The 13102-nt window shown below is 37.0% G+C and overlaps 1 protein-coding gene across 4 annotated transcripts in view; it reads right to left on the bottom strand.

Moving 5' to 3' along the window:
• Positions 1-548: 548 nt before the first annotated feature.
• The window catches only part of EEA1 (early endosome antigen 1), a 44669-nt gene continuing 32115 nt past the window's right edge, over positions 549-13102 (bottom strand). For all 4 annotated transcript variants that reach the window (XM_081878188.1, XM_081878190.1, XM_081878187.1 and 1 more), the window contains 10 exons: positions 12455-12556; positions 11838-12032; positions 11402-11584; positions 9619-9804; positions 9173-9304; positions 8096-8281; positions 7180-7418; positions 6445-6565; positions 6065-6163; positions 549-5009 (listed from right to left, as the gene is read on the bottom strand). In XM_081878188.1, coding sequence (XP_081734314.1) covers positions 4887-5009; positions 6065-6163; positions 6445-6565; positions 7180-7418; positions 8096-8281; positions 9173-9304; positions 9619-9804; positions 11402-11584; positions 11838-12032; positions 12455-12556 — 1566 coding nt within the window. In that variant the 3' untranslated portion in view covers positions 549-4886. The remainder of the gene's footprint in view (positions 5010-6064; positions 6164-6444; positions 6566-7179; positions 7419-8095; positions 8282-9172; positions 9305-9618; positions 9805-11401; positions 11585-11837; positions 12033-12454; positions 12557-13102) is intronic.

Raw genomic sequence — 13102 nt, 5'->3', positions numbered from 1 at the left:
TTCACAAATACACCTCTCACATTATAGAATCACACAACCCATTTTTAAGCAGTGTAGTCACCTTGAGATTACCTTCCTCGCCTCATCAGTGCTTTGAAGAAATTTCATCAACATTATGCTACAAAGAGAGATACCTGCACAACTTGGAATGGGGTTAAACTAAGAACTGAGAAATTGTAATTTCTGGCTGTAGCGTTCCAGAAAAAAATTACCCCAACCCCCAATTAAAGCTGCAGGGTAAAATCAGTTCATACTAACTATACAACACCAAACTGGGTTGCACATACTTTTGAGGTATACACTTTTTTGTAAAATTCTGGGTAAGAACCACACAGCTTCAGTAATTATTAGTTCAAAGAACTGTAGAATGAAGCAGAATGGCACCAATTAGAAGAGCCATTTTTATCACCTTTACCACAATTATGTTCATGATGTAACACCAAAAGGATACTACTCAACTTTGCCTGACCACTATCTGAATTTGCAAATGAATAAAAGTGGATACAGCGACATCAAAAGCACGGCAAATTAAGTCACTGCAAATGGTCTATTAGAAATGTCTAATTTTATTTCAGCCCAATAACAGATTAGAATACAAAAGTAACATTTCCACAAGTATCCACTCATGTTATTTCATACAGGATTAGCTGATGTAGGGTGTCACTCCTCAGCTTTCATTACTTTCCAAATGCAGAGTTTAGGGATTACAGTGCGTACTGAACTAAACTCTTTCACAATGTAAGGCACAACTACATGACCACAAGTCATAAACACACCACTGAGAGGAGGACTTGAGAGAATCCAAATGATAAAAATGGTCATGCAAGACTATCTACAGATAACGTGAGTTTAAGGGTCCAGTTGAAAAAGAAGTGCAGTGTTGTGTAGGTAAGGCTACCTTAAAACATCTGTAAATATAAGGTAAGCACAGAATTTTTCCAATTCTAATTTATACAATTATACATAAAAATCAGTAAATATTATGCACAATATTCACATCTGCGACCATAATAAACCAATCATTAAAAAGAGGCCAACAGGACAGTACACTTTGTGGCACGCATCCATTATAAGCTTAATAGCATTTGTCAACTTCTTGTCTACACTGTTGCAAACAAGAGGCTAATTTAATGGCATGTTCATGTTTAAACCAGTATCCAGTTTGCCAATATTACATACAGGTGACAAAGTCCAACAGACTTATGACCAGGACAGCTTGAATTGGTTTCATTCCTGTCCAACAGCTACAAGTTTGTAGAACTAAACTACATAGGTCAAAAGAGCACAAGTGAGCCTAGAATAATTGGAAACTACATTAGCATACATATCCAAATATTACATTTTTGGTGAGACAAAACACTTGGAAAATTTGGCAGTTACCACAAATCATACCTAACATTATAGTGAAGGAATCCTATCAAAATGCACTAAAGTTGAATTTCATATCAAGAGGTAGTTTAAATGAAATCTTACATAGTGGCATCAAGTGTCAGAATGAAAGGGGGGGTTGTGTGTTTATTTTAAAGGAGTTTTTTTAATAATAATTTTATTACAAAAGTGACAAATCCTATACAAGCAGCATTTTGGACAGATTTCTACTATAAAAGGTTTCAGTGTTTGCTAACCCAACGTGACATTCTTTCTTATCCCTTTGGTGACAAGAGTTGGGATTTAACCACATGGTAGAATGTACATTGTATGAGCACCAACACTAGGAAATCTGGATCTGCCACACCAGTCTGTTTATATATCAACAATGAACAATGTATTTAGATACTTTAAAACTCAAAGCCAGTAGTAAAACTTTTCCATATTGGGGTGTAAGGAGGGAACGATGACTAAGAAAGAAGTCTTCACTGAATTTAGTGGCTCTTTAATTGGCACACAAGAGAAAACAGATTAGTTTCCTACCATCAGATATGTTCTACTGAATTGGGTGAAAACCTTTCCATTTGCCTGCTGTACAATGACTGCATAGAATATTGCATCACTCCATTAACCACGACAGAACAGTCAATGCTGACCAACTGCAGCATTGTAAAATTGTAACTATTTTATAAATGCATACTACTCTTAAGTAGTATACTGGTTTTAAGATTTCTAGCAGTTCAAAACAGAATGTGAACACAAACATGTCTGCTCTTAGGTATAGGGATTTTTGTATGTACTTATTGCTATGGCCTGGAAAACAGACCATCCATGTAAATTCTAGAGAAACTCAATACTAAGAAAACAAAAGCTGATACATGAACTATGGAAACCAGTCAACTAATACTACAAATGTGCAAAATTGCTATGTCCACATTTTTCAATTCTTAAGTCAAACAATGCTTGCTAAAACCATGTAAATTCCTTTGCTATATATACACGTGTCCTCTGGAGCACTTAAGAATTAAAGATGCAATATTCCTAACAAAAATGAAGTTACTAGGAATTTCACTGAACGCTCGTCTAAGAATATATAGCCTTGTGGACCAATTACTACAACAATTCTTGCAAAACAGCTGTTTCATTTCTTGCATATTATGTTGGTTACACGAGAAAGAAAGTGCATAGTGCAAGTGACAATGCTATTATCTTCCCCTTCCTGAGGTTCTTAGGGGGCGTTTCCACTGAAGTAGCTCAAATTTCTGAACTACGGATCCAACCTTATGCTCTTTCTCTGAACAAAATGGATTATCCCTTGCCTCCACATATATACGTTTGCAACTTCTAGGGCTGCGATGTGTTGTCAATTAACAAATCAAACCACTTCAATATATTTTCACCTGTTTGAATGAGGGAGCAGATGGTTTTCAGATATTCTTTTGAATGCAAGTACTTACAAAAACTGTGACTGGCAAAGGCCTCTCCCCATTCTGTTGCACAGAACAAAGGACGGCTTTTCTAAGATGGTGCCTGCTGCAACACATATGAGCATCATCTAAAACCAAAATACTCTTTTCCTTCAAAACTTTAATTCATTCATAAGCATGTTTAATTGAATAAAACTGGTGTGATTAATCAACTAAGATTTATTTAATCAAGTAAAAACCCTAATAATTCCCAATTACCTTAGTAGATGCTCCGGATATTACTTTACCATTTAGTCCTTTAAAAAAAACACCAAATAGATGGGGGAAATGTCTACACATGTAGCCACTGAATGATTAGATGTAAATTTGGCATATGGAGCATGCATATCCAACTCAAAAAAATTTAAGGTTTCATACATCCTATTTGTACTTGTTCATCTGGACATTTTTGAACAGATAAAGCAGCTTTATACTAAATCAGGCCATTGGATCAAATGTCATCTGCTTCCATTGTCAGCAGCCTATCAAAATTTCCAGGCAAAAAATGGTATTTGCTGGACCTGGAATGTATGAAACATTTTTTATCTTGAGGCATGAGGGATTGAACTTGGGACCTTCTGAGTGCAAAGGTCATGCTAGCCATGACCCCTCTACAAATATATTTGTGTTAAGCTGTTTGCTTCTCCATTTCTTACTAGTGCTGTACTTCCATTTCTCAGTCTACAACATTCTTCCTTGCTGGCATCACTTCCTTCATAGCATTTTAAATAGGCCACATATCCAAAAGGTGTTAATTTTAAATGTCATGCTGTATTTTAGTCACTCTAAATTTTACAAAGTACATTATTTTGTGTGATTACAATGTGCATAGAAGTATGTATATTATCCTCGCCTCTCAAATCAAAAGAAAAGTAAAAAAGGAATTACTGTGTTGGGGCTGAAAGATGACATTTCCTGCCTAAATCCAATCTTTTAATTTTAAAAGAGCAATTTCAGTACCTTTTCATTTGGACAAAACATAACACCATTGTACTATAAAACCTACGACTGAGATGTACCTCATTAAAGCAAGAGAAAGGCTCTTGGTGGCGGAATCTCAGTTACTTTAAAGCCATTAGCAGAACCTGGAATTTCACTTCCATTTGGCAGGGAGTTATGGCAAATCTCTAGCAAGAACTAAGAAACTGGAGACAAAAATTTACACTAAGAAAGGTAGAATTCCAAGGTGACTGCTTTCTTTCCTAATGTTGTATTTTTTAATTCCCACACTTCACAGTATTTTTTCCTGGGAACTTCCATGCAGTGTTTCCTGTGAAGGGAATTGAACAACAACGAAGATTTTATAATAATAATAATAAAATTAACTAAGCAGAAGACCTCTGCAGCAAAAACATGGCCCAACCTCAAAAAGTTTCAGAGTAAGACCTTGCATATTAAGGATGATGTAGTCCACTTAAGTACCTTTGATATGATGAAAAGTATTCTTAGAGATGTCAAGCATACATTATACACTCGACACTTGCTTTCATTTTCAGTGACACTGTAGTGAAACATCCTGAAAAGTTTAAAACCTCGAGGCAGTTTCCCACTATCTAGGGCATTCACTGTAAGTGGAATCCCCAGAGAGTGAGAAAATAAAAGAAATAAGCAAAAAAGCTGCTTGTTTGGGCCTGCTACGTATCTTTCACACTTCAATGAAGCTATTAAACTGTAACCATCCCATTAGAACAGCAGCATTTGATACACAAAATCCCTGCAAATGTGTTTACTTTAAAATGTGTTACTTTTAAACAAGGAAATTAGGATTAAAAAAATACATTGTTACTCCTCTGTTTAAACTTTATTTACAAGTTACTGGGGACTTATAAACTAGACACAGAAGCTCTTGTAGGATCAAAACCAAACAAGCCATAGATAATTTCAGCCTCACAAGAAGTACAATTGTTTGACTTTTTTATATGTATATTTTCAACAATACTATAATTTTGCCCAATGTTACAATCATCACCCAAACCAAAGAGTAGTCTGAGTGTTGTACGAAGTGCATAACAGAAACTTTATTCTAGCATAACATTTAAGAGCTGTGAGTAATTATCCTTGCAAGTCGTTGAAACAAGTATCACAGACACGAACGGGTTTCTTAGAAGAAGGAGTTAAGGCATTCTTAGCTGAGCACTCGGCACAGAAGATATTTCCACACTGTCTGCAGTGATGCTGTGAAACAGGAAAAGCAAAACAATTATATACAGGGAAAGATATAATGCCAAGCCATGGCATGAACATGCTCTCCACTCCTATGTCCTCCAAACCAACTTGTTATTGTGAACCTCGCTTTCACACTGCTCTCCTCATAATCCTGTAACTGTTTCCATCTGCAAGTATCCGTTCAAATGACAAGGGGGGAAGATGCCCATTGCCAGGCTGAGCAGACTGCATCAAGTTGTACAAAAATATACAAGGCCTGAACACGGCTTGTACTGACAAGTCTCTCACTGCACTGCTTACAAAAGAAAGCATGAGGCTTATACAAATATTTCCCTTATATAAATCTGACAGACATTACCAGAAAGTTCATTTTAAACAATCACCTTTTAAAAACGCTTCCTTAACACACATTGGCTGTGGTGTCACATCATGCTAAACCATGGTACCATATTTTTTCGTGTATAAGACTAGGTTTCCCCCCCTTAAAAATAATGTCAAAAATTAGGAGGCATCTTATACACAGTGTCTCCCCCCATTTTCTTAAATCTTAATTCCCAAAAATAGGGGGCATCTTATACATGGGGGCATCTTATAGATGGAAAAACACAATATATCACAGTGATCCTTGAACCCAATGTGCTCCCACCTTCCCCTCTCCTCCACAGGGGGCAGTTTCAAAATTTTGCTTCCACTTTTTTGTTAACTGTAGTTTCCTGTGTTTTCAGAATGATTAACGTGATCCACAGCCAACTTCAATAAATCAGCTTCAAATGCCAGAGACTGGTGTTTGTTTCTTTGAAATTAACCAGTTAATATTAAATCACTTTGTTGAACCAAACAATACAAATACTGTAGTTAAAAGAAAGCAGCAACTTCTCAACTTCTCTTCCTGGATGCATGGAAAATGGAGATGGGTATGTGAGCCTGTGGTTTGTTCCAACTCATTCACAGTACGCTAAACCATTTATTTTTTTGGAAATACAGCCGCTGCTTCACTGCTTTCACAAAAATAATTCTCAACACACACACACACTTCTACAGAAGATATTCCCAGACATACATACCTTTCTTACTGTTACAGAAAAACCTTTCCCACAGGCCATGCAATTCTGAACCTCATTATCTTCAGCCCATTTCCGATTCAGGGCTTGTGAATGTTTTATCTATAAAATGTAAGAGTAGAGATTTTTATGAACATTAAATCAAAAACCCAAATCACGTCAAAGCTACTTCATGGAAATTCAACAGCAAGTGTTATACACACCCACACAACCCAGAATTGTTGCATATAATTTTACACATAACCACATCATTCTTACCACATTTGGTTCCTCTCCTCTACCCATCTACTTGACTCCCCTGAACAACTTGGCAAAGAGCACTGTTTACTTTAATAAATTTAAAGGTAGTGCAGAGTCTGTCTTTAGGCACCAAAATGAAATACCTGCAGTGACTGGTTCTCTCTGCCTAGCTCTTGCATGGCTGCAGTAGTGTCATCCAGTTTTCTTCGTGCATCCATCAATTTGCTCTGAAGTTTTTCAATTTCTCCTTCACTTTTAAGGCACCTAAAGAAGAAATCATAATGCTATTACAATGCCGTAAACTGAGGAAAAATAAAACCATCATTCACATGCGAATTCATACTGCTAACCTGCCCTCAGACTATTGTCAAGAACCAAGGGTGGGCAGGAAATTGATCCTTTTGGTTTCCTTTATATTAGTGAGAGAACTATTCCATTCCAACACTTTCTGAGTTGAAGCTACATTTCAAACTGTGTGAATCCCTATTCCAACGTGGTTTCAACCATACTAGTAAGGTAGCCTTCCCTTATTGTAGAAACAAATAAGACCATTAAGAAGTCTACAGTGAACAAGAACTGAGTTGGCTTCCTGTGTCAAGTGGCTAGTTATGTTCCAGGAGTAAGTCACCATATGCAATACATGCACAGGGCAGTCAAAATTTTACATAAAAGGAGGGTCAGTGTTAGAATTTTGAATTTTAGCTTCTCTGTCAATTTGGGTGATTTATTCTGACTGCATAAGCTTATTTATTTCCATTATAATTTGTTTTTAGCACAAAATTACACAATTGGAAGTTTTCCCCATTCTATTATAAAAACAGAAGTCACCACATACATACACAAAAACATATTATTCTGCCTCTAACTCACTGACTTACCTTTCCAGAAGCACTCTCCTCTCATCTTGGTTATTTTGCACTGTGGCTTCCAGTACTGCAATCTCTCCACGTAAATCATCTGTTTGTTTTTCTAATTCACTAACTCTTCTTTGGCTGCTTTGCCACTCTTTCTTCACCGTACCCAGATTTTCATTTAAAGCTGTGATCTGCATGTTGAGTTTACCCTCAGCCTCCTCATGACTTTTATATTGCTCATCTTTTTCCTTTTTCTCAGCTTGCTAAGTCAATAAAAACATTTTTAAAATGTAAGTATTTTTCTTATAACAACAACAACAACAGGTCTGTTCAGATGATATTTTACCCCTGGGATTGTAGCCAAAGAGGGAAGCACCCCATTCTGCATATCTAACTCTTCTTGCTATGGAAAAAATAATGAAATCCTGGCTAGGATCCCAAATTGCTTCCCTTCATAAAAGTGACTCCAATCCAACAGCAGAATATGGGAGTAAGTAATTTCCTTCTCAGCCTTCCATAACACTGTCACTCCAACCACCAGAGCAGATTTTTGAAATAAACAGGGGAAGCCAGTGAGAAAGGAGAAATCAGTGAAAATAACTTTCTCTTCATTCCACCAGTAACGGTATCTCATGAGTGGCGTTCTGCTCATGGGAAATTAGGATAGAAGCCTCTGTGTTTTGTCTTACTTAATATGGAATTCTCCCTGATACATAGTAAGTTAAATTGAGCAGGTTAAATATCTTGGATTAAAAGACTCTGATAATAGATAAGAGACCATCTTGGCTGTGAGTCCTCTGCCTTGCTGGACTTTTCCACCTGACCTGGGAGGGCAGCACCCTGAATGACTCCAGCTACAAAAGTTGAAACTGCTGAACAGATGCTTAAACATATTTAAGCATGGATACATATTAACTACTCTCGTAATAGATATACCAACCAGTTTTGCCTCAATCTCAGCACATTTCTTCTTCATTTCTTCTTCTCTCTTTTTCAACTGATCTTTGATAACTTCTTGGTTCTTTTTCTCCTGCTCAAGAGTTGAATTAATGTTATCAACTTTCCCCTGTAATTCCAGTTTCTGTTTGATCAATAGTTGTTTGGCATCTTTTAAATTTGTTATCTCCTGTTAAAAACATACAGTATTTACAATGACAAAAATAATACTTGGGTGAGAGCTAATCTGAAATCATACTATTTCCCATGAAATAGTATAATTCTCAGAACAGAACAAGACAAAGTGAGTTATTTTCTATATCTTAACAGGTTAAGTTTAAAAACCAGATGAATGTGTCTTTTTGCCTCATTCCTAACCATTTGCCGAACTGCTTACAATATTTTGGGGGAGCTCAATTTCACATCTCAAGGGGTCGGGGGGGGGGGTTAGGAGAAGTTCTGCTGGCAGGCAGGCAGGAGAAGCTGAATGAATGAATGAATCGATTTATTCGGTCACTGACCAGAGTGCAACATATGCAGCAGCAGAGAGCATACAAACATAAATGGACACAGTCAGCAATTGACTGGGGTGGGGGAGGAATACATCTTATGTTGCAAACGCTTTCAAAACAACATGCTTAAACTGGCTGTTTTTATTTGAAGAAAAAGCAGCCAGGGGCCCTGAGCAAGGACATGCTTCCCACCATAATTTTATGCTGGAAATCCATTTTCCCCACCCACCACCTCAACCCATTTCTATTTGATCCCAAAGAAGATATAGCTGCTTTTTTCTCCAAGGTGTAAATGTTGCCAGTTTAATCTATAATTCGGACCTGAAAAAAAGGCACCTGTAGGAAGGATTAAACTCGGGAGGTGAAGTAAAAAGCAGCATAGCCAAATACTCACATTAATTAAAAACCAACACAAAACACAAGGTCTACAGATACGGAAGGGTAAATGCAGTTGGCAAGAAAGGTGAGAAAGTTCACCAGAGTAAGCAGGCAGGGAACTTTTGAGTGAAATGGTAATACGCTGAACAAAAGAAGTGGCCCAGCATAAATGGAGTAGCATCTCAACATACTTTTTCCAATTCCTGTTTGCAGGTTCTGGCTTCTTCTCTTAGTTTGGAATTTTCTTTTTCCAGTTTGGTGCTTATGTTCTGAAGCTCAGTTGTTTTAGATCTTTCGTTAGCCAGATCCGTTTCTTTTCCAGCCTTGAAGCAGAGGAAATGGACAGGTATTTTTAAGAGACCACTTTTAACTGATTTAGAAAGCAATGATCATTTTCTGGCGGTAAAGAGCTGCCTCTTTAAAATCCTGTTCTAGTGTATTTCTACTCTACATACATATTCTAACAGTATCGATTTTGACATGGCAGAAAAGCATCGCCTTCTAACCAAATGATGACAAATCAGTCCAGCAGTGAAAACATGCATGTTTCCTCATAAATAAGCTTCAGTGAAACTTAACAATTGCATATAGAACCAAAGCCACATGGCATATCATCATTAAATAAAAAATAAATTACCTTGTCTTTCTGTATTTCCTGTAATAGTTTATTCTGCTCTTTCAGTTGTTGTTCTTTATTGGACACATCCTGCTCTAATGTAGATCTTGCAGTCTTAAGTTCTTTGATCAACTGATTGTGATTACTAATTTGATTTCTGTTTGAAACCAATTCTTCTTGGGCCAAAGCAAGCTTCTCCTCTGTGGACTGAATTTTTGAAAAACACAGCTAAAGTTGCAGTCAGCCAGTCACAGTAGCAGATATGATTATGCATTAATGTGAAGAAACAGGAGTTGATTTTAATAGTAAAAAAACCTGTTAGCAATATGTAACAAAGTCCTTTCCAATTCAGCTCCGAATACAAACATGAAGAAATAATATTAATAAATTCTGATACAAAATTTAGAGTGCAAATAAAAGGATTATTTTGCACTGATGCCATCGTCCCACTTCCCCTACCACATGTCATCTGAGTCTTGGAAGGCCCTCACTTTCGATTTGGGTCTCTGCACAAGCTGCCATACAAACCACGCAAACGGCTGCAGTCGTAGCTGCTTTCCTAGAGCCATTTCAAAATCTCTAGACATTGCACGGAAGTTGGGCCATTCCTTCTCCCTAGTGCCAGATATGTTGTGATGTGTTTGTTCCATAGTTCTGATAAGCACAGCTGAACAGTAGGTTGTGCCATAAACTATCAATTTGGCAGAGGAAACTTCAGGTATGTGTTTTCCTATACACCTTCTCCCAGACAGTGAAAGAAGTAGTAGCTAAAATGATGTGAGGATGAGGAGAAAGGAAATCATTTGGGTGGGGGTGGGGAGTGAATGGAGGATGCCAAACAATATTAGCGGGGGTGGGGGAGAAGAACCTGAGGTTGTCTTCTTCCCTTTGCCCCAACTTCTAATAGCACCCTAGATCACATAACTAATATTAATGTATCATAAATGGCCTGAAGTACTTTTGCCCCCAACTCCATGCCTCTTGCATCTGCTGCCGGGAGCCATAAACTATGACTGACAGAAGCCATAGATCAGGTGAAGGACTCCAACATTGTAAGTCATTCTTGTTATAATTTGAATAGATTGAAATCTGCTTTGAGAACTTCAGTTAGAAGATTAGGTATAAAATTTTCTAATAAATAAATGCGGCCAGCACTGCATCTGCAGTGAAATGAGCATTTACTGCTTTAATGATCAAAGCAGGCTAACTCTCAATGAATGCAAAACAAAACCCATATATGTCCAGCATAAACCAAAAATAAAAAAAACTTCAAATATGTAATATTGTTAGAGGATGATACTTCTGCTGCTGTTGGTTGTAATCCTTTCCATTAGTTGTGTTCAGGATTACATATACGGTGGCTAGAGGACTTAAGTATAAAGCTAGTTTAATTTTAAAATGTCTTAAATCCTGCTATAGCTTTAGTTATAAGGAAAATGGAAAAAAAACACAAATCAGAAGTATTTCTCCCAAATATTCCAGCAGAGGGTGCCATTATCATAGTTCAGACAACTCAGTATTTATAGGTTATTTACCCTCAAAGTTAGCACTTCATATAACAGGCACTTTATCAAGGTCTTTCTTGTTTCCTTACAAATGTTTTGCAGCGTATACACCTTAGACACTAACATTTCCCCCCCCCCAAAAAGAGCAATTGGAAGAGAGAACAGGAGCATTCCATACTGCAGTATTTTGCTGCAAATTCCACTTGTATCCTCTAATTGCCAATTTAAAAGGCACAGGAACACTACACTGCACACAGTGAGAAAAGATGCCCTATAGCCTTAAAAGTGATGTAATGTACCTGAAGATCTTGTCGTGTAGCCAAAAGCTCAGATTCTTTGCCATAAAAATCCAACTGAAGTTTTTCCATGTTCTCTTGGGTCTTTTTATGTGTCTTCTGTAGCTCTGCTATCTTTTCTCTCTCTGCCGTAAGCTCTTGTGCTGACAATGTTATCTGCTGCTGCAGTTTATTCTCCAGTTCTGCCTAACACACACACAAGAAGAGTTTTCTTTATACATAATAAAGGGTAACATGGAAACATACAAGCATGAACATTTTCTACTTGCGTTATTGCTAATATTTTCGCTGTTCAGTTTACAGAGAACTTTACAATACTTGTCCCTATAAAATAAATGCCTATGGTTTATTTAATTTTGTTAAATGTATTCAGAAGACAGCAGTGTTCAGATCAATCCAAAATGGTAGCAAACCCTCTTTGTATGCTGTGGGCTCTTACCTTTTCTAAGAGAGCTGATTTCAATTCAGCTTGCTGTGTTTCATTTTGCTTTTTCTTCTGGTCAAAAGATTCCTTCAGTTCTTTCACCTTCAACTGCAACTGCTGCTCGTTCTTTTCTTTTTCTTTCAGGACACTTTGAATCTGCAGGACTTGCGCACGCGCTGAATCAAGCTCTGTTGCCAGCTGCTTGGAGATCTACATAGAGAAGAAAAGCAGAACAGTACTGTGTATTATCTTTACCAGATGTAGTATTATTTTCATGCTGCTGCTTTTAACATTATGCCTTGGAGAGGACACTGCTATGTCGTTATCCATCATCTGAGCTAAACTGAGCATTTTTAAAAAACCCACTTTATGAATTGGGTTGTAGAAATAGAATATTGCAAGATTCCTAGGTCCGTGCTCATACTTTTCTGAGTTAACACATGAACATGAACACAACAGTTATTTAATCTTGGAGCGATTGTCCACAGTTTTATTAAGTGAAATCTGTTTTGGGTATAGTCTTGTGGAAAGTTAGCACTCTGTCTCTCTCTTTCCGGGTTTGATTCTAGCAAAAACTATTTGATAAAGCAATTGCTGATTTCACATGCTTGCAGTCAAAAAGTCAGCATTACCCCTTCTTGCTTTTCCAGCGAGTTTTTCAGTTCATTCTGCTCTTTAGCTATAGATTCCGACTGAAGCTGGAGTTGATGTCTAGCTTCTTGACAAGATTTCTCCTGTGTGAAAAGAATGACTGGTGAGCTCGTAAAATTTCCAAAATATAGACCTTTCTCTTTTTTTGGAAAAAAAAAATTGGGAAGGTTCAGCAATGAATTCTAACAGCTTTTAAAATCCCATTCAGTGGAAAACAATGGACAGTTTCAAAGAAACTGAGTATAATAAATAATAAATAAATAGTGAAGATGATAGATAGATGATAGATAGATAGATAGATAGATAGATAGATATACTGTGTAGATCAGAACCACAAGGTTGGTTGTGAAAGAAACAAAGGTAATAATCTACAGCACTAATAAACTCTTTTCACAATGGACCCTTTTCATTTAACACTGTTCATCATAAAGGTCAGTAACAAAACCAGTTATGTTAGAAGCCAAGGCTGCCATCTTGTATCTACTCATGTGTTTGCCCCATTAAACTCAATGGAACTTACTTGTGAGGAGAAATGTACAGACTTGCACTGTAAGCATTTTTATACTTTTACATTTAATTGATGAGTGAAAATAAAGTTTTTGGAAACAAACTTTAACAACGGTAATCAG

The sequence above is a fragment of the Podarcis erhardii genome, assembly GCF_964252035.2.
Source record: "Podarcis erhardii genome assembly, chromosome: 10".
Classification (NCBI taxonomy): Eukaryota; Metazoa; Chordata; class Lepidosauria; order Squamata; family Lacertidae; genus Podarcis; species Podarcis erhardii.
Note: the sequence above shows the minus strand (reverse complement) of the source record. Positions and strands in the feature narration are given on the sequence as shown.